This window comes from Chaetodon auriga, chromosome 15, assembly GCF_051107435.1.
Source record: "Chaetodon auriga isolate fChaAug3 chromosome 15, fChaAug3.hap1, whole genome shotgun sequence".
NCBI lineage: Eukaryota > Metazoa > Chordata > Actinopteri > Chaetodontiformes > Chaetodontidae > Chaetodon > Chaetodon auriga.
Genome location: NC_135088.1, coordinates 18,632,332 through 18,656,609, shown reverse-complemented (window position 1 = coordinate 18,656,609; position 24,278 = coordinate 18,632,332). Strand labels below are relative to the sequence as shown.

At 40.6% G+C, this 24,278-nt stretch overlaps 2 protein-coding genes across 2 annotated transcripts in view; one reads left to right on the top strand and one right to left on the bottom strand.

Annotated features, from left to right (window-relative positions):
• The window catches only part of LOC143332577 (beta-galactosidase-1-like protein 2), a 6,522-nt gene extending 5,098 nt beyond the window's left edge, over positions 1–1,424 (top strand). The window contains exons 15-19 of the mRNA XM_076750188.1: positions 12–90; positions 193–280; positions 366–477; positions 591–707; positions 1,304–1,424. Of these exons, the coding sequence (XP_076606303.1) occupies positions 12–90; positions 193–280; positions 366–477; positions 591–707; positions 1,304–1,390 (483 nt within the window). The 3' untranslated portion in view covers positions 1,391–1,424. The remainder of the gene's footprint in view (positions 1–11; positions 91–192; positions 281–365; positions 478–590; positions 708–1,303) is intronic.
• b3gat1b (beta-1,3-glucuronyltransferase 1 (glucuronosyltransferase P) b) lies at positions 13–24,278 on the bottom strand. Its single transcript, XM_076750189.1, has 8 exons — positions 23,747–24,278; positions 10,604–10,867; positions 6,649–6,753; positions 5,374–5,516; positions 4,592–5,103; positions 4,105–4,401; positions 3,653–3,758; positions 13–3,060 (listed from the first exon to the last, which is right to left on the bottom strand). Exons 4-7 carry the CDS (start codon positions 5,483–5,485, stop codon positions 3,672–3,674), a joined length of 1,008 nt encoding a protein of 335 aa, XP_076606304.1. The 5' UTR covers positions 5,486–5,516; positions 6,649–6,753; positions 10,604–10,867; positions 23,747–24,278; the 3' UTR covers positions 13–3,060; positions 3,653–3,671.

The window sequence follows — 24,278 nt, the reverse complement described above, 5'->3', positions numbered from 1 at the left end:
ATTCTCTACAGGGACGGCGTACCTTAAGTTTATTGGTGGAAAACTGTGGACGAGTTCATCAGGGAAGGGACCTTGACAAACAACATAAAGGTGATCGGCAGACAATATGCAGTTCATTGCTGTGCTTGCTATTAAATCACTCAAGCACTCAGTGGGTAGCGTTCAAGTCAATTTTGATTTGTATTCTTACAGGCCTTGTGGGAGACATTTTATTAAACAATATTCCCTTGCGGGATTTTACAATATACAGCCTGGATATGAAACCCAGCTTTATTGATAGGTTTGTACCTTTATTGAATCTAAAGCATTGCATATCACTTTCAATTTGCTGTAATAGTGTGTTTGAAGTGGATGCCTTCTTTCAGTCTTTATCAGGCACCTTGGAAAACTCTCCCTGAAACTCCCAGCTTCCCTGGATTCTTCATGGGGAGGCTGTTTGTGTACGGATATCCGAGTGACACATTTGTGAAGCTTCCAGTAAGTGAAATGAAACATAGTTAATATGCTGTGTGCATGTTTGTGCATGTATTTGTATGAGAAGTAATTCATGCATACATTATGAAGCCGTTAAATTATCTCTGGGTCCACAGGGCTGGGAAAAAGGTGTTGTGTTTATCAATGGGCTGAATTTGGGCCGTTACTGGTCAATTGGCCCCCAGCAGACTCTCTACCTCCCCGGTCCCTTTCTCAACAGTGGAATCAACCAGGTACAGCAGTGCACAAACCACCGTTTGTTATGGGCATAGTTAGACATTTTTATAAATACTGTATGCTTATTTGCATTCTTGCTGCGATACATAGATAAGAAGATCATATCTGTACACTCGGCTACTGTTAGCTTAGCCTTGCATATAGCCTGGAAATGGGGAAACAGCTTGTGTTTGTACTAACAAAATTAAAGCACACCCATTAACATGTTATATGTCGTTTGTTTCATGCTCATGCTCACTGCGACCAGCCAAGATAAAGTTTGGTACACGACCATCCCCCTCATCGTTAATTTCTTTTACCAGTGGGCCAAGCCAGACAAGCTGTTCTCCCCTATTTCCAGTCTTGATGCTAAGCTAAGCCAAGTGGCTGCTGGCTTCATTTTTAATGTACAGACATGAGAGTGGTATCGATCTTCTCAACTCACTCTTGATTGGGAAAAGAAATAAGCACATCCCCAAAACAATTCCTTTAAAGGATTTTTCTTTGCATTATAATGGACTTGAAAGATTGAGTTTTTACAACAAGCCATCAAGTCTCAATGCTCTAACTCTCTCTTCTTTGTCTCTCACTTTTTTCTCTTGAAATGAATAAGGTCATTGTGTTTGAGGAGCAGGAGGGTGACTACAAGGTCCACTTTGAGGATACGCCTGATCTTGGCATGGCAGCAGACATCCAGTGACTGCCATCACCGCCTGTCTGGGCATTGTTTTTTTTGTGTAAAAATGGGTCTTTTGACAAAGATTGACAAAGTGCTTATTACATTGTTTCAAACCTTCAAATTTAGGGATATCAGTGTGGTTATCATGGTCATTGTCTCATATAATACCTTAAAATCTACATGCACATACACACAGACTGATATCAACAACAGAGAGGCATGTTTGCATGGGAGCAGTTTATAGCTATCTACATACAGTACTTTTAGTTCCAGTAACTCTTTACACACAGAGTGGAATTACCAAGTATATCCTCTTACCCACGGGTTTCCAGTTAAAGAGTAATCATTTCTGTATGGGGATGGCAGTTATATTTGATATTGTTGTTATATTTGTATTGCTTGTGTGAATATTCTGCCGAATGCAGTTACTGAAGTAGATATATCTTATCCTGTAAAACAAAAAACAGGTTTATGGGGAAATCTGAGCAAATGAAACATAAGCAGCATTGTAGCAAAATCAGACCCTTATATTAAAGGTTTCAGATGCCTGTCACATTGAAAAGTGACCAAACTTTAAACAGTCACAGAGTCTGAGAACATTAGCATTTTTAAGCAGTGCCACTGCAAGTCAATGGAGTATGAAATCATCACTTGCAAGCCAGCCATCCATGGTGGGAATAATTAGATTGTGTAATACAGCTATTTGAAAGGATGCACATCCAATTTTTAGAGTAATGACCTCATATCCCATTGACTCTCGCAAGCATAGCTCACAACTAACCAGTCAATGGTACGTTACTCTGAAACAATAAATAATTCTGCTGAGAAACCCTCAGTTCATTCAACGAGGACTTAATGAGCTTATGAGGAAGCCTGTGAAGTCAGGTGTCTAGGAATAGCGTATCTTCTCTTAAATACAGTACAGCACATCAGAATAAACAAGAGCTTGGAGTAAATAACTGATAGAGAGGACATTGCCATTACACTGAAGTAAATCATTGCTCCGTGGTGTTGAGAGCCGTGCGTGAGTGTGCTCATCATGTGCAGTGCGACAGCTAAGCATGTGTGAATGTGTGTTGAGGAGTAACAGGACTCCTAATTAGTGCTGGGTTCAGGGTGCTATCTAAAAAGCTCAGTGTTGTACAGTACAAGTGGGGAGGGCTCAGATCCCCTCAGTGCAGTCTGTCAGTCAGTGCTGACTCACTTAAGACAAGGACCCCTTTTATTCCTCTGTGCAGCCCTGTGCCCGACAGCCAGCGTGCTTCAGAACAAAAGGGTCCAAGTTAATGCTAATTGGACGGTTGGCTGGTGTTGTCTGCGCTCAGAGGGCTCTTTATTGCTTGCCGTGCCATCTCTTCCTGCAGTTTAAATCGCGTAACATCCTTTGTCTCAGCTCTTCAAGGAGAACTCAGTGGACAAGCTTTTGGCGTCTCCTACCAGTGTCTCGCATCAGCCAGTGCTCCGAGCAGAACAGGCCGGCTTGTTTTTGTGCAGTTGTGCTTTGATACTCTGTGGTCAGTTCACGCACATGGCTTGTGCTGTCTCCTGGGGTGGACAGGTGAGCCTCCTTTTCTAAGCTGTGATGAAGTACAGCTACTCTGCTGTGATAATATCTTTGACCCTGGCTATTGCTTTAAGGAGCTGTGAGGCTGACATGAATCCAAATAGAATCCCATGGAGAAATGGCTCCCCTGGAAAACAGACACGGAAACAAGATGCATGTTAGCAGTGCTGTATTTGTCTTACTATGTGAAACTTTGACCTGCTGGTGGCATTAGATGAAAATTCAGGGATCACTCAAATCATTAAGATTCACCCTCTGGGCACCATAGATACATGTTCCAAATCCATCCAATAGTTACTGAAATATTTTACTAAAAACACAAAATGTCAACTTCATGGTGGTGCTAAGTGAAAGTTCAGGGTCACCAAAGTCATCTGGGGACCATGAATGTCTGTACTTAAGTCCCCAGTAATCCATGAAGTAGTTTTTTCAATTTAGACCGAAATGGTGATCCAACCCACAGATTAACATAGCTAGCCCCATCACTAGTGTGGATAAACATGCCTGTGATAACCAAAGCAAAAATGTTGCAGTTTTTCTAAGAAAATCTGCAGGAGGCAATCCTTTAAACACATTATATAAAGGTAAGACATCTATTTCAAGTAAGGTCCGTACCTCATGGTGCACATATGAGCTAAGATGCTCCCCTTTGGTCCATTCCCCAAAATAATCACTGGGTGGAAATGCAGTAATTTGCATTTCTAAATCTCTTCTATTACCTGTGTCAGCTGAAGTATGTCATATCTCCACATTAGAGTCTGTAAATCCTTTCTTGCCCTCATTTACCAGCACAGGCTTCTCTGTCCGTGTGTGCCATACTAATACCTGCGGGTAAGAAGAAAGCGATGGAGATGAGCAGAAATACAGTCAATATGATGAAACACTAAAACAGACATTTTGGCTCGCAATGCTATGCATTAGCAATATACTACATCATACCTGCGACACAATGTCTAGAGGCAGAATGTGGCATAATTTAAATGAGCGGTAAGCATAAAGAATTTGCTGTAAGCTGACAGTTTAGTGACTTTAAGAACAAATTGTTATGACAGAAAAGGATCTCAACATACGTCGTCTTCCACTAGCAGCATTTACAGAAGCAGCTTGTTTTATTGCCAAGTCACAGAGGTTGGAAAACATTTCAAACATGCACACAGCCTCCATTTCCTACCTTAGTGCAGTTAGCAGCTTTAGGTTCCAAGTCGCTGAGAGTGACCAGCTCCTTTAATAAACTGCTCTCCTGATAACCTCCCTTCACCCCACGTAACTTGAAATAAGCCTGAGGTTTAGACAGAATGAGGCGCAGGTTCACTGCAAACCCAGCCATGTCGATGGCAAAGGGCCGGTGTGGGTCGAATACAGTCTTCCAGCCGTACACCTTCCCCAAGGTGTTTACTTTAGGGGACTCATACCTTAGGCCACCCACAAAGGCCACGGGCCACACTGACACCTTTTTGGTGGAACGCATCTGGCCGTTGAAAACAGACAGAGATAGAAGTCACTATCATAAGTCATTCCATAAAAAATTATAGATTTAGATAAAGACACATAACACAAGTAAGGAGTCTGTGATAATGAGGAAGAGGAGAAGACACTGAACTCTTAAAGAGTAATTCAGCTCTATGACATGTTTGATTTTGCTTTGCAACGTATCTTACCTCCTCAAACAGCTCCAGACTGTATGTGTTGTCATCATCTGCGAAGTAGACTATCCCAGGCTGGCTGCTGTTTATGTTGAAGGTCTCCCGGAGCCACCGCAGTGCCAGGTTCCTCTGTATGGTACCCCGAGGTATCCTGGGGTCTCTGGTGTCCCCGCGTACCTTATAGTTCCTAGGTGTCTCCACATTGAGGTGGGTGTAGTTGAGACCCGTCTCCTGGAGGAGACGGCTGACTAGAGTTGTCCTCCTTGGTGAATCCTCCACCAGGATCCAGTGCAAGTTGGGCACGTGCAGCAAGGTGTTAGCCAGACGTGTCAGCTCTGCCTTCTGCACCGGCCTGCTGTAGGTGGGAGTGATGACATGGATGGTGGGCAGGATGTCAGACCAGGGCGGAGGCCGGCTGTAGACATACTCAGTGCGCACCACCTCCACGATGTCCCGGTTCTGAATTGAGCAGGACTCCTTGAAAGCAAAAGTATTCCTGGAGTTGGAGCGACCATCATGTCTGTCATCTAAGCCAGGACGGAACACAAATACAATGAGCCTCTGTGTGCTGTCAAGTATTGACAGGACCTTGTGCTACATGAGGCCTACATGATACAGTGTGGACTACACTGCTAAACTGTTAGCATTTTAGTAAACAGAACCAGTATCCTGACACAGATGCATGCTGTTAGTAACACCAACACCTTGGTTAAATACTGCAATGATGGATATGACCAGAAAAAATCTCCACAATGTCAAGTGATCAGCGCCGGCTCTTGAATGATTTTAACCCTCACCCTTTCGAGTAGCGAGCAGAGGAGTGATGGTGCTCTGGTGCCAAACAGTGATGAGCAGTGTCCAAGGCAAGACGATCAACACAATGGCGACGATGTCTCGTCTCTTCGGCATCTCCAGGGTCAGACCTGAGTCATGTCACTACCTGCACAGCATATAACACAGGATATGATATGATATGATATGACATGATATGATATGGTTGACAATCATAAGAAGCAGAGAGGTGTGAAAAGAGGTGTCACAGCTTCTCCAGTGACCATTTCTACATCTCAGTGAAGAGAACAAGCTAACAAAACGGAAAGTGTTTTTTGGAAATGCTGTTTTAAATGCTTTAAATCAAGTTACATCTTTGTAATTATTATATTACATAGTCTGTCATATCCAATTACTGTTTTTTACTTTTTTTTTTTTTTTGTTACATTTTGGATTTTTCTGAATTTATTAAATTACATGAGTCAAATTTTGAGTCATTTTATTTATTATTCATATATTAAGGGAACTGAGTCCAATTTTGTAATTCTTCTAGAGTGCTGTATAATTACATTAAAAATTATTTTTGTTATCTTAGTGGTCAGACAGACAGATATCAAAATGTCTTACACCAGACTCCATTTAGAGTTATCATTTCTAAAGGAAACATCTACTGCTTTTAGAGTTATATTTAGCATACTGTCTTTATTGTGAATGGATGAGCTGGTTGACTGAGTTTCCCAATCTGATGGCACATTACTAGGTTTGAATTGCATTTTTTAGTCCATAGAAGGTGACTCTCTATTGAACAGCAACATACTGTAGCTGCAAGGCACAAACTACAAGGAAGGAGGCATTGTGTTAAGAAACAGTCTCAGCCTGCTGGAACTGCCGCACAACAGAAAATAGGTCAGAAAATGCTCCAAGCTTTCTTTTTGTCTCATTTGAAAGCATACTGGTGTACTACAGAGAACATCTGAGGTAATGATTTGAACAGGGATAGAGTGTAGCTGAAAGGGTCAAGCCCGTCCCTGCCTGTAAACAGTTGACACAGACAAAGACATTATGGATTCATTCATTTGTAGGTTCAGTTAAACCTTAAAGTACCCTGAAAATACCCTGATAAAGCTAAGAAGGTCTATGTGTTCTTTATAGTTATATCTCAAATAGAAAAGTTTTTGTTCAAAAAGAGGAACAGCAGAGTGGTGAGTATGCGGCAGAACTGATGGAATTAGTGCTGTGCACATTACACTAATGGATAGTACTGCAATATAAAATATAAATGCAAAACCATATTATCTTACCTATGTTTATAGCCAACACACATGACTGATGCTGTAGGCGCTGTATAAAGAGGCCTGGAGAAAAGGAGCCTGTGTGTATCAGTGGTTCAGTCCAGCCAATTATCTCTGTAGAGAGAAAACACACGGAGACGATTAGAATACGTCCGACAGCCTGGCAGATATGGAACAATATTTTCTGTTGTGAAATTTGTTGATTTTGTCCTCTTGGTCATGTGACGTGCATGGTGCCCAACATGCTTAGTCTTTGATTGGAATACTCCAAAGTGTGGACACTAATGGTACAATTGGGTCCCTGTGGACATGCAGAACAAAGCAAATGTTTTATATGTACATAACGTGGAAGCATCTGCAGCACTTTCATTTGCATTATTTGTGTGCTTTTGGTATGACTCATTACCAAAGGCCATCCGTGTTTCAGGCAATTTAGAGCCAGGTGGTCTTCACCTGGTTCAGCTGATATTTGCTCGAGCCATACAAGCTACTGTGCGGATGAAGCTTGGAAAAAGAATTGCAGAGAGTAGAGATATCACACAATATACATGTGCGTTTGTGTTCATGCTTCGCTCTCTGAGTATCCATTTGGTTGCCTGTTTCCTGGGGTCCAGAGGACCTGCAGCCTTCAATAACCACCACAAATATGTGTTATTACAATAAGACAGGCTCCAACCACTCTGTGTGCTTTTGTTTCTTTTCTCTTCAGCAGGCTGTTCATGAGACAAATCATCTGCTGGTTAATCACAAGTCTTTAGACATAATTAATCCTTGATTAAAAAGGATCAACTCTAGTCTGAGATCAAAGGTTCTGCCAGCTAATTAACACATCAGCAAAGGTTTAATAGGGTTATGTTTGAACAGCATGTCATTGATATAGACAAGGTAATTATTTATGCACATCATGTTGAAAAGCAATGACTCGCTCTCCACCTCCTCAGCATTTTGCATTCTCATTTTAGGGTGAGTTGTGTCATGGCTGAACGCAACCACAGCAGAATCGGATGTGAGGGGAAGAAAAAGACAGTCAGAACAATTTGGAATGATGTACTTTCACCTACATATACACAGATTCTGATGAAACAATGGCAATATATGACAAATAAGAATTGGACAACCAGTGAATGAAATAAATGAAACTACTTTTGGGGCTCAGTCAAATCAGGGATATTTTGATAGATGGTGTTGGACCAAGGAATCCAGGGAAAACAAAATGTCTCTACACCACACAGTTCAGGAGAAACGAGCAAAAGGATGTTTCTTCTCACCAATTTCCAGCTGTTAAAAGTAACACCAATCTGCTAAATAGTCTCTAAAATATCCAGCTAGTGAACAGACACAAACAGACAAACAAACAAAAACAAAACTTTCTCGTTAGAGGTACTTAGTGATGAAATAAAACCACAAACTAGGCTGCCGAGATGTGCTGCAGTCAAACACAATTATCCCTGTCAATCAAATTCAGTGAGCTTCTTGTCCTGAAGGTGCATGGTTTTAGTCAATGGCCTGACTGGCTTACAGATTTTCAGTGTGGGTCCTACAGTGAAAATCTGTAATCCACATCCTGCAGTGTAACCAGCAGCAGCTCTCTGGACATCTGGTGGACAGCAATGACAAGACTTCACTCAGTGACTAATGTTTTGCTTGAGACAACTTTATAAGTGGGCCAAAAGTCCCAAAATTGAGACTGAGATTGATGAGATTTTTTCTTTTGGGATCCGGGCTGGTTACTGCTAGACAATGGGGAGTCCTTCACTCCTGGATACGACGGACTGGTCAGTGGAGGGAAGTCTTTATTGTCCAGGATTTGCTGGCAGGTCTGAGAGAGCTGCTGATGAAGATGAGGAAGGAGGACAGCTTGCCAAATTAGGATGTACCAGGGAAGATGGAGACATCAAGTTTTCTAGAATTTAAAATTTATTCTTAAGCTGAAGATCCTCCTGCAGCAGCAGTTGGAGGCAGTGGCCAAGAGTTCTTAACCTGCACCCAAGGCTCTAGGATGGATGGAGCTGAACAAACGTCGGTCTTAGGCCTCGCTCCAAGGCTGAGCCACATGTCCTCTCCAGAGAGGAAGATGACAAGCCTGTGTCCACGCACATCACTGAACACAAGAGGGCCTGCCCACTTGTTATTGACCTCTGCAGGGGGTAGATGAGTCAGCATACAAAAACTGGAACTCCAGCATACGAATGTAATGCTGAGATTGATTTTTATCTTAGAAAGTTAGAGGAATAACAATGACTGGATAATGAGTTGAATTATCCAGAAGATATAGCATTAAAATTAATAACAAGAATTTCACAACTGTATGTATGTCTTATATTTGATAGTGAAATAATTGGTTTTGATGGATCAGATTGTAAAGCATTCTGCTGTGGTAACCCGGCCGTAAACAACAATTTCACTGCATGCAGGCACTGAACCGTGAGGCCAAGGCAAGTGTTGCCTGTCAAAACACCAATCAACAGCCTTCACACCCAGAAGGAGGAATAATCCCCTTAAATGACACAACTTGACCTCCATACATTTACTTGACATTAAATATTTAACTGTGACAACACTGTCAACTTTTATCTGTTTGTGCGCGACGCTGTGATTGTGGCCCCCAAAGCTGCTTTCTTCAGGACAAAGGGTATTTTTAATGGCATGCTAAGACATGACCAAACAGCCCTCTATCTGCGCAGGTACACTTATGGACCTGGCAGTAAAGCTGCAGTGCTGGAAACAGACTCATCTGTTTACATCACAAACCTAATGATTCCAATCCAGTGCTCATTAAGGATAGACCTTGACTGGATCAAAGAGCCGGGAGTGGAAGGAGGACGAATGGAAGACGGTGCCAGCCTCACTCAGCACTTAAAAAGATCGAAAACTTCTTACTGTGTTTAAAATGTATGGCACAGCCCGTGAAATCTATAAATAGGGCTCTCTGGGTATCAAACATCTTGAGACGTGTCTTTTAAATCTTGTCACAGCTGGAAAATCCATACTAATGTTATCTGTGCTAATGACAGTCAAATGGCAGGGGCTGCTAAGGGCTACGAGGCAGATACAAACTGAAGGCAGGCTGATGAGAGATGCTGTATTTCAAGAGTAACAAGCCTGGAGATCGCTGTGCAGAACAAAAGACAGATAAGCCTTTAATATAGGATCCAGATAGATAGCTTCAGTCATGATGACTCACAACACTAATGACCAACACCTTCGAATTTTTTTTGTACTGTGGGTGTTCAGCCTCCAAAGTGTTAGCCCTGGCCTTAGCACTGCAAACTGTATCCAGAGAAAACCCTGAATAAAGCAAAGCAGTTCCATGCACATCCTCCAGCCCTCCAGGCAGGTGGTGGACCGAGTCACAAGCAGCAATCAGAATTACATTCTTGTGCTCGTTTTGCAGCGAGTTTAAAAGTATCGTCAGGGATAGAAATATCATTTTTAGCTCCAAATAAATTCACCACAGAGGGAGATTATCAGGAACGTTAAATCCTCATTACTGCCATCTGAATCCAGCCAACTGTTATTAATCCCTTAAATCCTAATGATGACCTGTGCATGTGCCTGTAATATGACAGACAGCTGCAGGTAATCTGATGTCTTACCGTTCCTGGTGTTTGATGTTCTGATGTTTGCACTGTCCCTTTCAACTGGTTCAAAATGTAAAAGTTGAGCTTGGAGCCTTGGTGTGTGCCTGGTTTGGAATTCTAATATTCAGGTCCTGTGGGATTTTAGGAATGAGCCTCTGAACTATTTTTTCACTTCGGTACCTTTGGTCTCAGCTTCTCACCTTCAGATGCTGTTCAAGTTTTGTGTTCTGTTGTGCCACATATAGGGAATGTTGTTTCTTTCCCCAGCGGACCATTGTTAACACTGATCTAATTCACCATTGACTGTCATTTGAATGAGCTACAATACAATGCTAATTCCAAAGTAAAAAGAAAACAATAAAGTGTAAGAGATGTGTACTTACACAAATGAGTGATGATCCACTTTCGTCACAGAGGCTAATCCTGTTGTGCTGTGTTAATGATGAAGGTGCTGATAATGTGGCTAGGCCTTGATGTGTCAGCTTTGATGAACAGAGGGATCCATCAAGTTCTCTTCCCGGAGCAGGAGAGCGTGTTTGGTGCACATATGAGCAGCAGAGTTGGGGTGACAACCAGTGGATTTCGTTCACAGCATCCAGCGGGTGCTATCCAATCCTCAGGCAGGGTCGCGTCCTCAGTGCCAGCCCCTGTAGAGACAGAGGAGGTCATCCCTCTGGAAGAATGCTGCTTCTCATTGCAAAAACAAAGGCTGGGATTGTCAAAGCTGATGGCAAGGGGACGGGGTGGAGGGGCAGCCATGGCCGGAGGACTCGGGACAATAGAATAAATCACATGAAAAATGTCACAGCCCCACAGATGGAATTCTTACTCAGGGATGATTCTGGACTTGAAAAACTGAGACAACCATGCATAACATGGGGGTTGTTTATCTGAGGCATAAACTGCTCTAGTCACATGGTCCTCTAGCCAGACAGTAAGGGCATTTCTATTCATTTTGCTTTCATTTCCTGACAGGCATATGAAAGGAGTACATTCTGAATGGACGCCTCTGCTTGAAAAGTCTAATAATGGGATAGGGTAAAAATATTCTGCTGGTATAAAGAACCCCACAGATGGAGAGGAGGCAGCAGTGTGAAACGCAGTACAGCTCATATCAGTAATTAAGGAGGATAGTTATATTTTGGCATGTGACAAAGTGCAGTGGCTGTAAATGATGTTGCTTATAGCAGGTGGTTTAGATGACTGACTATGACCCCTCAAGCCTGTGGAAGATTAGATTAGTTAAAATCAGAAGCACTGTATTACATTCAGAGACATGTTTATTTGTTCACCACTATCAAGGCATGCTCAGGGTAGCAAATAGATGTTTCCCATGTCAGTCATGACTCATCATTGCAGGAAAATAATGTGTAATGCTGCATTCTCATCATATCTTCAGAACGTCTGATTTGTAATTTCCGAATCAGAGATATTGTGAATTTTTGACAGATGATCACATGGTGAAAAGAACTACAGTGCCAACACACTACTGATAACAGCTGCAAAGCCACCATTGTTAGCAATTCTATCTAAGTAAAGTCCAATATTAGCAAAAAGGATCTGTACACTGTGTTTGTATCTGGGTTGACTAGTTAAAGAACTGCAGTAATAGATACTCATTTATTTTTATCTAGTGTGAGTACAAGACTAGCAAAGGGGAAAAACTGGAATCCCTCGGCTTTCGTCTGACAAACAAATTGGAAAAAATGACTTTCAAACTGGACAACAACGCCACATTTCAGCTAATCTCTATAAACATACATCTCCATATGAATGCAGACAGCTTCTCCATGTGCAATGTTTGCTAATTTTAACATGCTAATGCTTAATCTTTTGGGGGGGGGGGGGGTTTCCAGCCCCAAAATACTGCAAATACATTATCAGCTTTTGATTTAGAACTCATCATTCACACCTTTATTTTTCCCTGTCTTGACTTCTGCAATGCCCTTTTCCCTTGCCTGAGTCAAACTGCCCTGACACGTCCTCGGCATGAACAAAATGCAGCAGCTCGGCTCAACACGAGGTCTGGCTGTAGATCTCACATCACTCTTATATTATCCTGGCTGTCTGCCTCGCTGCGTTCGCTGCCAATGATGTTCAGCACTGATTTTAAGATTCTTTTAATCACTTATGAGGCACTATAAGGCTTAGCTCCTGCATACATTTCTGAGCTACTAAATCCTTACACCACTGAGAGGACACTATTATTAGTATCATTATTAATTCATTTATTTCTATAGCACCTTTCATACAAGAAATGCAGCTCAAAGTGCTTTACATCAAATAAATCACGTGCAGAAAGTGCACATAAAAAAAGGCATAGCATGAATGTAAAAACGTGAATAGAAAATTAATCGAAAATAAGATGGAGGATAAAACCCACTCCATAACAACAGTAAATATAAGATAAAAATCCGAGGTTCTAGCCCATCAGGGGCTTTGTTTATAAGGGGGAGGACTTTGAAATCGGTTGTAAATGTTACAGGAAGTCAGTGCAGAGCAGTTAAAACTGGACAAATGTGCTCTCTCCTCTTCGGTTCTGGTTAACTGCCAAGCTGCAGAGCTTTGAAGTCTCTCAGTAGACTTTGGTCATCCAACCAAAACCTGTTGACTATATCGGGGAAAACAAACAAACAAACAAACAAACAAACAAACAAACAAACAAACAAACAAACAAACAAACAAAACAAAGACTGTTTTTTTTTTTAAATAATCACCCCATTATTAAATCAGCTGAGTGCATTTCTTTAAGTTGGCTTTTCCATATTTTTCGAGGGCTGCTCTGCGTGGTGCTGTATAAATGAAATTGTGATTTTCTTTCTTACTTAATTAAAAATGTGTCACTCAAAGGAGAAAGCTCCATCTTTTACCCTAGTAATGACAATGAATGGCTTTCTGAATATTGATACATCTTGTTGCTTTCTCTTTGTATCCACAAGCATCTCTGACAGTTCAGTCCGCGGTGGAGCCTACGTCTGCAGCCTTCTACTAACCAGAATAATCAATGTGCTGAATTATCACATGCATGTATTCAATAAGTTACTTGGCTTGTAGCTCAAATGGGATAAAAATCAGCCTCTTTCTAAGGGGTCCCAGAGTACAGTATCGATCCCTGTACTTCAACCTCTGCCTCCTCTGTTTGCTTCTCCGCTCCTGCTTCCTGCCAGCCTCGATCTCCACTTTCTTCCTTTGAGTACAAGCACCGTTATGTGCTATCATTATCCCAGAATCAAATCATTCTAATCAATTATCGTTCAAGTCCAAGACTTTTTGAATATGTATGAACCTGATCACTTTGTTCAGGTTTTCACTGTACGAGTCAGACTTATTTTCCTCAAGAAATGTGCTGTTTATTCATGCATATGTTCTGAGGGAGCAGAAAAAGATGGTGCATATAAACAGCCTTTTATGACCACGAGTATTAGAGGCATTATGATCTGCAGCGTTATTGAAATAATGTGTGCATGTAAACAGGTTCACTGCTCTCAGCTCAACACCTCCTCTCCAACTGGTGTCTTTGTATCCACCAGAAACCCAACACCTGCAATCGACCTGACGGGAATCAGTTCTAATAGTCGTTATGCTGCCTTGTCCATGCACGACGCTACAGAGAAAAAAAAAAAAATAGCGGGATATTTGTTGATAAAGACAAATTTTGAAAGCGAGAATCCAGACATTTGGACTCAAAATGAAAAAAGTGGGATATCTATATTATCATTACACCAATGAAAGAATTATCTCCTGATAGTTCTCTTCGTGCTTTTACTTTTCTGTTATTCAATCACTTCCATCAATATTCTGCCTGCATCTGTTTGTGTGCTGAGGCTCAGAGAAATGCCATTTAGTGTTTGACAGATGGGTGATTAATGAGACGCTGATGCAGTTTCAAAGGTGTCACATTCAGAAAGAAGTGTAGGTGTGCTATTAAAATGCAAATCATTAAAATTCACATTAAATTAATAGCTTCTCAAGCTGGCAGTGGCAATATTGATGTATATAATGAAAACACTGTGAAGCATAACTCCTGTATTTTCCAGTGTGGTGGGCCCTTTGAAAATGATCTGGATGATAATTAGTGCCTTTTCACTGCAACAGCTCTATCTCTGCAGTGTAGTCTCTCACACTGGCATAGTATTGTTTAGATACACATCTTGCATGATACAACATGCTACAATAATACAATCTGGACTTTGACGTCAGTGTTATTTGGGAGGTTGGTTGGGGCATCAAGAGGGCAACTCAGCTTCATTAGTTTTGGCTTTCTTGGTCACATTCAGACGTCTTGGCATTATTTATTGTGAGCTGATTAGAGCAACACATTCTAACAACGTCAAAACCACAGTTCACTCGGGAGCATTCAGAGTATGGACAAATTCCAGCCGTGATGTCAATCAATTAAGCATCAGCCAAAACATTCTTCTCACAACGTGAAGATATGTCTCCCATCTTTTGTCAGCATGTTAGCATAATTAGCCCAAAACACACAGTACACATGAGGCGGATGGAAATGTCTTTAGTTCTGCAGGAATTTGATCAGAAATCAAAGATGACAGTACAACACCAAAAGTCAGAGAATCTTCAATCTGATGGTAAAGTAAAGGGATCACCAGAGTGAGTAGGCTTCATCCTCTGGGGACCATGAATGATTGCACCAAATGTCATGGCAGTCCATCCAGTAGTTGCTGAGCAAGCCAAGCTGCTAGCATGGCTAAAAATGGTTTTACGTGGATATTTGGGACAGAAGCACAGTCCGTGTCAATGGCTGCATATAAAGAGATAAAGACAACATTATCATCTCGATCACCCCCTGAGGGCAGCATAGGTCATAAACGCCACCCCCTCCATGTTAGCAGATGGGGCATGGGCAAAGCTTATAAAAAAATCATTTGATGCAAGAAAAAGGAGGTCTAATGTCATGATTGACAGCTAACCCAAACATTAGATCATTAGATTTCCTGTACTTGCGTGGACCATGTTTCTGCTCTTGGTGTTGAGGGTAAGAAGTGCATCCTGTGAGTACAGTAAGTGCTCTATATTGTTGTCTGGCTTCCAGCAGAACACAATATTCCTCTCACATATCACTCAACAGTACAAGTATGTTGGCAAGTCGCCATTTTCTCATGTAATAATGAATAAGAATAATTATTGAATTAACTTGTCGATTAAATGCTCACAGAGAGAGAGGGATCCATATTTGGAAGCCTTCCCTGTTTTGAGGCAGCTTTGTCAGACTGTACAGCATCCTCTCTTTTCCATAAGGAATAATGATGTTAAGGTAAAGGAACAACAAGGAAGCACAAGCACTGTGGAGCTGATAACCTATTGATAGCATCAAGGCATCAGGTTGCCTTGATGACATTAACGCCAAACATCATGATACTTAAGAATCTTACACAATCCATCTTTAACTGATCTGGTGCAGCGACATCAAGATGATTTCAGCTTGACTGTGATGATGAATGCATTTTATAGACTTGTGCTACAGGCCCCTCTTCTCTCAGCCCCCTGACACACACACGCACACACACACACATACACACACTGCATAAGATAAGCTTGTATTCACAGCGTGTTCTCATTTGTCAAGAGCATGCTCCAGTATGAATCTATTTTAATTCATTATCAGCAGTCATCATGCACTCAGCATTGACTTGTAAACATAAATTTACTAAAATTAAACTTAAAAATTAAAATGTCAGGAAATGGGAGATTTGGTGTTCGAGCTTACACTATTGCTTATGTACAAAATATGGGAAAAGCACAGTCAAACTGCCATAATAAGTAGAAATAGATTTAAAAGAATGTCTTTCTTAGAAACTGAGTTATCAAATAAGTGACGGAGAAACAGTTAAGTCATTTGATACGTGGGTGTAAGTAATTACAGCTTTCTGCTGTGAAGATGTTTACAAGTACAGACGGTGTGAAGTCTAACGTTTCAGTCAAAGTGTAAATGAGCACCGGATAGCACTGTGCCAACAATGCATTTCACAGCTCCGACAGGGAAAATGTTCCCACTTAGAGCACAGTTTGAATTTGCAATTAGGATCTTCTTATATATATTGGCTTTATTTAAGAAAAAGTTAACTCTGACTGTAATTTTTTTTTTATTCTCATGATCAAAGTGAGAAACTGTAAGCTGTCAGGGTTAAGGTTAAAGTACACTTGACCGTGAACAGCATGCATAGATGCAGCCAGCCCTATTATTACATTATTCTATGCACAACCCCACAGTCGAGTCTTACCATCCTCTCATTTTGCTTTGAAGTAAGTATAAGAATCAACAAAATGTCTGTTTTGTATGATTTAAAGGTGCAGTGTTCAGGATTTAGTGGTATCTAGTGGTGACAATTGAACATCCCTGACCTCACCCTAAATTTCTGTCTCGGACATGAAATATCTTCCACTGCATGTGTGATGATTCCAGTCTCCAGATAGCCCATTAATTCAGGTAATGGACACCTCATTGGGCATTATCCCTTACATGTGAAAAGACTGCTGTGATCATCCTAAGGTATAGACTGAAATACAGGCTTGAAAGCAATTGGAGAAGTGAACTATAGGTAAAATGTATATATTCCTGTTAGCACCTGTTTTAAATTTGAATAAATGAGCTTTCCATCGCATTTCACTGATTGAAAATACTGTGCACCCCCACACAAGTAAAAATACCTTCAAAACAACCTCATATAGATCCAGCCATATATACAATCACAACCACAATCAGCAATGAAGTGAATGCGTGGCCTTGACTCAACTATAATACACACAGCAGAACAGCTTCCATTATACACAACCCTATTCTACTGCACACCGCCAATCCTGATTACAAAAACACACACATTCAAAACACACACACATTTACATGTTTACTCATTTCTCAGTTGTTGAGAATGTTTGTCCCAGAGGGGAGAAACTTTGAAAGTAGTGCAGTAAGTTTTAAGTAGTCCAGTCATCATCAGAATGGCTCATTTAGTTGAAGAAACACACACTGCTGCTCCTCCTCAATCCAAAGCTCCAACCCACTGATACCGATGGAGAAAGTCACATTTGAATAATATTCAAATGTGACTTGTGGGGACAGATTGGTGGTTGGTAATGGATTAACTCTGTGTCTTGGTTTTGCTTTCAGCCAGTAATGCGTGGACATATTCCAACACAAACAGGACAGGTTTGCATGTTACACCTCAGAGTCGAAGAGAGAGAAAATGATAGAACGTGTCTATCGGAAGGAAGATGACAATGCAACACTTTCACTAATTATATTGTCACATCACCTTGCATACTGTGGCAGCCTGGAAGCACAGTCTCAATAAAACATTATGTCTGACTGCGATTCATACAATGATTTGAGTGAAATGTGCGTTTAGATTGTGGTCTGGTTTTGAAATTTCTCCTTCGCTCAGAGAAAGAACCTGAACAGCCTCGTTACCCCGGCCAGTACAATCACGAGAACAAATCAAATTCAGCTCACTGACATTCATAATAAGCAGGTGAGGAATAAAAAGATGTGTCACAGCGAACTGCATGACTCTCTTCATGCATGAGGACTCCCATCTTATAATAATAAAATCCACTTTCCTTGCCAAAGCTATTTCATGGTAAAATTTGCACTTTGCAAGCTTTTCACATTATGCTCTCAGATGAGAATCGTGCTGTAATAGTGATGTCCATAAACATTTTCTAACACTGCTGCACTGGAGATTAGTTCAATAAATGTAAAAATCTTCATGTCAAACTTACATCTGTGATTTCAAACTTCAGTAACTGTTCAGAAACAAAAAGTGAGCCAATGTACTCTCCAAAATCACCATGGATACTGTCTGCATCCATTATCATTATCTGGCTTTGGTTATGTGCACACTATAATCTAATTACTGCATGCACTTGGAGTTTGAGAATAATTTAATGAAACTGTTCCCTCAGTTAATATTCCCATTTTCTTGCTATTTTGCATACTACATTTGTTGATGGAGTAAATAATGATGTGTTTGTTTTCCCCTGAGGCAATCAACATTCATCAAAATTCATGTCTTATCACAATATCAGTTCAATAAATATGATCATAATCAAACTAATAATTATGTGTAGAAGCTTATATGACCATGTTGTGGTTGCAGCGTTCCTGTAATAGAATTCAAATCAGCAGCCGGAGGCAAATGACAATCAGCGGCATCAAAAATCACACTGTTCACACTATTGCTGAGCACAAGTGTAATATTCTGCTGGGCATGTAATTAGCTTAATCCAATTATTATCATGAGCAAAGTGAGAAACAACAATTCTGTGTAAGTTGTCACAGTTAATCTTTTGCCTTGAAGTAACGTCAGAATATTCTTGTTTCTACATTTGAAAGAAATGTGGTCATAATCACGAGCAGGAGATCAATGCAGTTGGTGGTATAAAAACTTACAAACATGTTTTGTTTTTGTTTTTTTTTTGATACTATCACCTGTTACCAGTGAGCCTGTTTACCTGTGGAATTCCACATCTTTCCCAGTCTTTGGTTGTTTTTGAATCAGGATTGTATGATTTAAGTTTTTGTTTTTGACTTTGCATGAACTTAGTTAAAGGACTGATGTGATATGCAGATTTGCAGGCTTTACAGTGATTGGAAAAGTGAAAATAAATAGGTGAAATGTGTATGTTCATGTGCACATAACCTCCTTGTTCAGTGTGAATAAATTAGATTTCAATCACATTTCACTGATTGAAGGTCTTGTGCCGCCCCACACGAGTAAAAATACATTCAAAACAATCCCATAAAGCCACATCATGTACAATCACAACCATGGAAAATGGAAGTGCATTCAATTCAATTTTAATACAAGCAGGCAGAGCAGCTTCTATTATATACAACCTGCACCAACCAATCCTGATTACATAAACACTCACATCAAAACCCACACACACACGACATGTTAAATAGTTTCCCAGTGGTTGAAAATGTTTGTCTCAGGGGGGAGAAACTTTGAAAGTAGTGCAGTAAGTTTTAAATAGTCCGGTCATTTAGCCGAAGAAACACACACAGCTGCTCTTTCTCTTTCTGTCGTCCACATTACTGATGGAGGATGCTTTTTTGATTTTGCTTGTTCATTCCTCTCAAACAGATTGACGTGGAAGATGTCCACAGCTGCTGGAGGCAGAATCCCACTCGATGTGGGTGCTGATGTGTGTCTAAAAATTGTGCCGTGTTAGATAAAAAAAAAAAAATTGTAAAAAGACAAAGACCTATTGACATTAGGTTCCATTAATTCCATGTTCTGTGTTTATTTGTTGCAGCGGGAAATCTGGTATTTAGGTGTATATATCTATGAGAAAGAATGGCTAAGACTGATGGGAATATCATTAAAGTATTTGGTCATAAATCATAAATAAATTGGTCATAAATTAAAGGCAGTGTAGCTGAAAATGAGTCTGTATGGCTAAATTTGGCTCAAAAATGCTTCTATTGTTTCTGTTTGGTGAGGAAATCACTATTAAATCTGAAATCCTTCCTGCTCCTCGTTCCTTTGCTCTGTTTTGTGTACAGTGCGGACTGTCTCTGATGTAACTGTTGGTGTTCATTGGTTGGTATTCACACTGCAAATCACTTTCCCTTCGGACATGATGAAGTTAATCAAACAAGCACAGCAAAAGTTTTTGTGGAAGGATGTGTGGGAGTCTGCAGAGTGTACGAGTAAACCGATGCAAAACACAAGAAAAGTGTGATGCCTCCGGACTGTATATTATCAGTTATCTGTATTAAACCTTACAGATACCGACTTAGTCAACTGCTTGAACACTTCCTGTAGGCGCTCAAGAGTGTAAACACACACTACAGTGTCATTTTTGCCAATTAGGCTTAAATATTGAATTGCATTTATTATTAAGCTGATTAATTGTTTTTTACATTCAGATCTCACAGCTTTAGTGCCTGGCTGCTGATTTTTCTTCTCTCAGAACTCTTGCTGGCATCAATGAACGGCTGCTTTCAAGTTTTCTACGAGCCTGTTCTATGGCTGCACCTGCTGTGTGCTCTTGGGGCAATGAAGTAATAGTGCAAGCTCCTTCCTCAAATGCCAAAACGTAATCCTCACTCATGCTGTTTGCTGTAGACACAACATTCTCTCTCATTCAGCCAGAGGTCCAATGTCTGTCTCACTTTAAGAAGAGTGTGAACCTCATGAAGAATCTGCTGTGGGACATACTGTATCTTTATCTCCTTGGTATTTGGTAAGGCTGAGTCACAGCCAGGCTGGACATTTTTATTTCCCATACAGGTGGAAAATGCAGCACGAATTCCAGTGTACCATTAGAGTAATTGACAGGATAGGAGTCATATGATGAGAGCACAGCAGCTGCTAACATATAAAGTGCCTTCACGCTCAGTGAATTATACCGTCTTCTGGCTGCTTGTACAGATTTGGCAGATGTAGCTAAACTTACACTTTCTGCTCTAACTATGAGTGACATTCACTTTCAACAGGACATTACACAAGTAAGCTAAGAGCAACCAATATGCATGGATGAGTGTCTGATAATCATATGGTTCAAGCTGTACAGTAGACGGATTTTATGTTGCACATATCAGTTATGCTGGCAAGCAGTTTCTGTGAATGACAGCAAGACACATGTTACAAAGAAATGTTAAGAAAAAAATTCACCAGAGAAAACAGTTTAAGCCAGTTCAGTGGTCTCGATTGGCTTCAATCTGCAAAATATTTTGTAGTGCCTGACACCACATACATGCTGCCATGTTCAGACTGACTTCAGCCCCGCGTGAAAAAAGCAGCGCTCACATGCATTTGAATGAGAATGGTCTGGTACCACTGCTGGGGAGCCAATGCAGAGGGCATTTGGTGAAAAAGGCAGAAACTTTTGCCGGATTGCAGCACAACATCATCCACCACTTTACCGGCCAGATTTGCAAGATAACACGCTTAGCAGGTATAATGTTTATGATGTTCACCGTCTTAGTTTAGCGTGTTAGTATGGCAACATTCACTAATTAGCACTAAACAGAATGAGAATGCCTTTAGTTTTGTGTCTATTTGGTCCTTGTCCAAAGTATTGTACAAATTGATGATGATTCATGGACACATGAATGACATTTCATGGCAATCCACCTATAGTATAGCAATAGTTGTTGTGACTGTTACCTTGCCATTAACAGGAATCAAATATTTTGAATACATTGCCTGACAGCACAGCACGTCATTGCAGTACGTCTCCAACTACTTGATAGCCACATCCTTGCTTCTCTGTTGCCTGAATACTCAATTACATAGAAAATCTATCTATCTGTCAGTCATTACACAGAGAGTACTTCCACAGTTTGCACTAATGATACTGTTCCTGTTAGACTATAGTCTGCACATCCCTGATTGTAGCCTTCATCGAGCATGAAAGATTCCAGTTCAGTGGGAACTTAAGAGGAGTCTGCATCGTGCTTCGTAGGATGATAGTGCTGGTTTTGCAAGGACCTGTTCTGTGTATTGATCTGCTCATGCAGCATTCCCCCTGCTTGAAGTGAGAATTTGCCTCTGATCTGAACCAGCTTTCAAGTGGGCAAAAACAACCTCAAACAATCTGACTCAAAGGCACTTTTCTGTAATGTACATCAAGAGCACAGTGGAGTATGCAGATAAAAAAATGGCAAGCCTGCAGAGCTAGTTCAAAGCCAGTAATGATTTTCTCTTGAATATCCTTCTAAGCTACTCTTAATTCTGCTGAGATGTGTTCGATATAGCTTACACAGGAACTGAAGCAGAATCAAAACTGTTGGGAAGGATTTCAAATGCTCCCTGAAAAAGCGCTCTGATGAGTTTCCAAACAGATCTTAATACTAGATCAAACTATTTCAACAAGAACCATTTGTGAGCATTTTTTTTTAATGAACAGCGAGTGAAAAGCACAAAGTTAAATTATTAGACTTGCTGCTAATCCACTGATGAACACTGAGGTGACTGCAGCACACGTTCATATTTTATACAAGGCACAGACAGCAGTCTGTTTCCTCATTGGTGTGTGGCACTCTGCACAAAAACGATGCTCAGGAATTCTCCCTTTCTAAATTGTTTGCAGTTTCATAAAGTATGAAAAGCATCTGCACAGTGTGTCACACCTGTAATTAACACATTTTGAGGTGAAAAAAACAACTTCCAGGGAATGGTCTGGGAGTAGTTGGGGTGTGTGGTTTTTTTTTTTTGGTCGACATTTATAACTCATGTGTGACTGTGTAAGTGAACAGTGTGATTCAAGGAGTATTTAGGAAGCAGTAAAGAGTTTAACCACAGGATTTGGCTGCGCTGATCATCCAGACCAACACAGCTTTACACTAACTTGAACTTTGCAAACCAGGGAAGCAGTTAAAGTAGTAATTCATACTGCTGTTTAGGTCTGAATAAACTTTGAGGATGTAAAACTCCAATTTACAAAAGTGCAAAGTGTGTAATACATCACTCTGGCCACATTTTGTATATCTCGTATTTCACGAGTATTCTTGATAAGAGTTGATTTGCAGTTCATTTGTAAGCAAAAATACTCTAATTTACATTTGTGCAGGGTTGAAGCAACATCACTAGAATAGCCCTGTCTTGGGAGATCTCATCTCATTTGCTTGTGCATATATTGGTGTACTGCTGATGGTCTGTGATATGTGTAGTTTCTTTCTTTTTTGATGTTTATTGTTTTTAATTTGTGCCTGCTTTTAATGCTGAGACAAAGACAATCACATTCTATTCTATTCTGCTCTTTTTAAATCACTGCTTTTGTATAAAATCGAGACTTTTTGTAGCAATAAATGATGCTAAGAAGTGAATATATATATATATATATATATATATATATATATATATATATATATATATATATCATTAGAATTATCATTAGAATTATTATATAATTATTATAGTATTATATATATGTATTGATCTGTGTCTCCATAAGTGCCAGTGTTTTGACAAGGAAGTGTTAGATAATGTGCAGTTCACTCCAGACGCTTTGGCAGCTTGCTGACCTCTTGAAGATCATCCAAAGTCTAATTAAAAGATTTACATTTAAGTAGTGCTGAGCAGAGCCAATGATGACAGGTTTCCTCTCAGCAAACTTAAATTTGACAGTGACTTCATAAAACATATACCATATTAAGGTATCAATCTTTTCAGATGTTCAATGCTACTGTAATGACAGTATCACACCAATTAGATGAGATTTCATGCTGTGAGAATATGTGAAACAGCAGAAGAACCAAGACATAAATAAAGATCCTGAGCAAAGCTGCACCCAATCTGAAGCAACCATGATACTCAGCAGTGCTGTGAAAATGATTTCTGTCAACATGAAAGTTCTGTGTGATTCAGCCAGATGATGGCAGAGGGTTTGCTAAACTCATCTCTATTGTTGCTTGTCTTATTCAACGCCACTATGATAGTAGACCCAGCAAAGCAGGAGAGAAAACATCCATAAACAGTCAGAAAGCATGTCCTGTCTGTCCACACTGCATATCTTAAAGGGCTGACAGATCAAAGGAGAGAAAAGGTTCAGACCTTAACTGTAGACTGGAGCCGCTCAGCATCCACTTCTCTGCATGTCGCCTTCTCCTCCGCTGCCTCTGCCTCCGAGCTCAAATGATCTCATCAAGACAGATTTAAAACACTCTTTGCTGCTGTTAACGTCTCAACGGTGTCGCTGTCATTCATGGATGAACGCTGCATTCGTGAATGAATGAATAGGGCTTACAGGTGTGCATGTTGAGAATGCACTCCAGAGCTCACGCTGTGCTCCAGTGCTCACAGACTGAGATGTGGGAGAAGAGAGGGCAGCTTATTTGGCACTTAAACCCTCCCTCCCTCTATTCTATCTCCTCCCGTCTCTCTCCTCTCTCCTTTCGCTGTCACTCTGTCTCTCGTCTTATTCCACTTTACCTTCTTGCTGCCTCTGTTTAGCTCCAACCCTTTCCCATTGCACCAAATGAATACCCTTGGCTTCCTCTTTCTTGCTGCTCGTATTAATGCCAGTGATTGTCTGATTCCGGTAGGAGTGTGACAGAGGGAGAAAGAGAGAGAGGCAGACACGGCT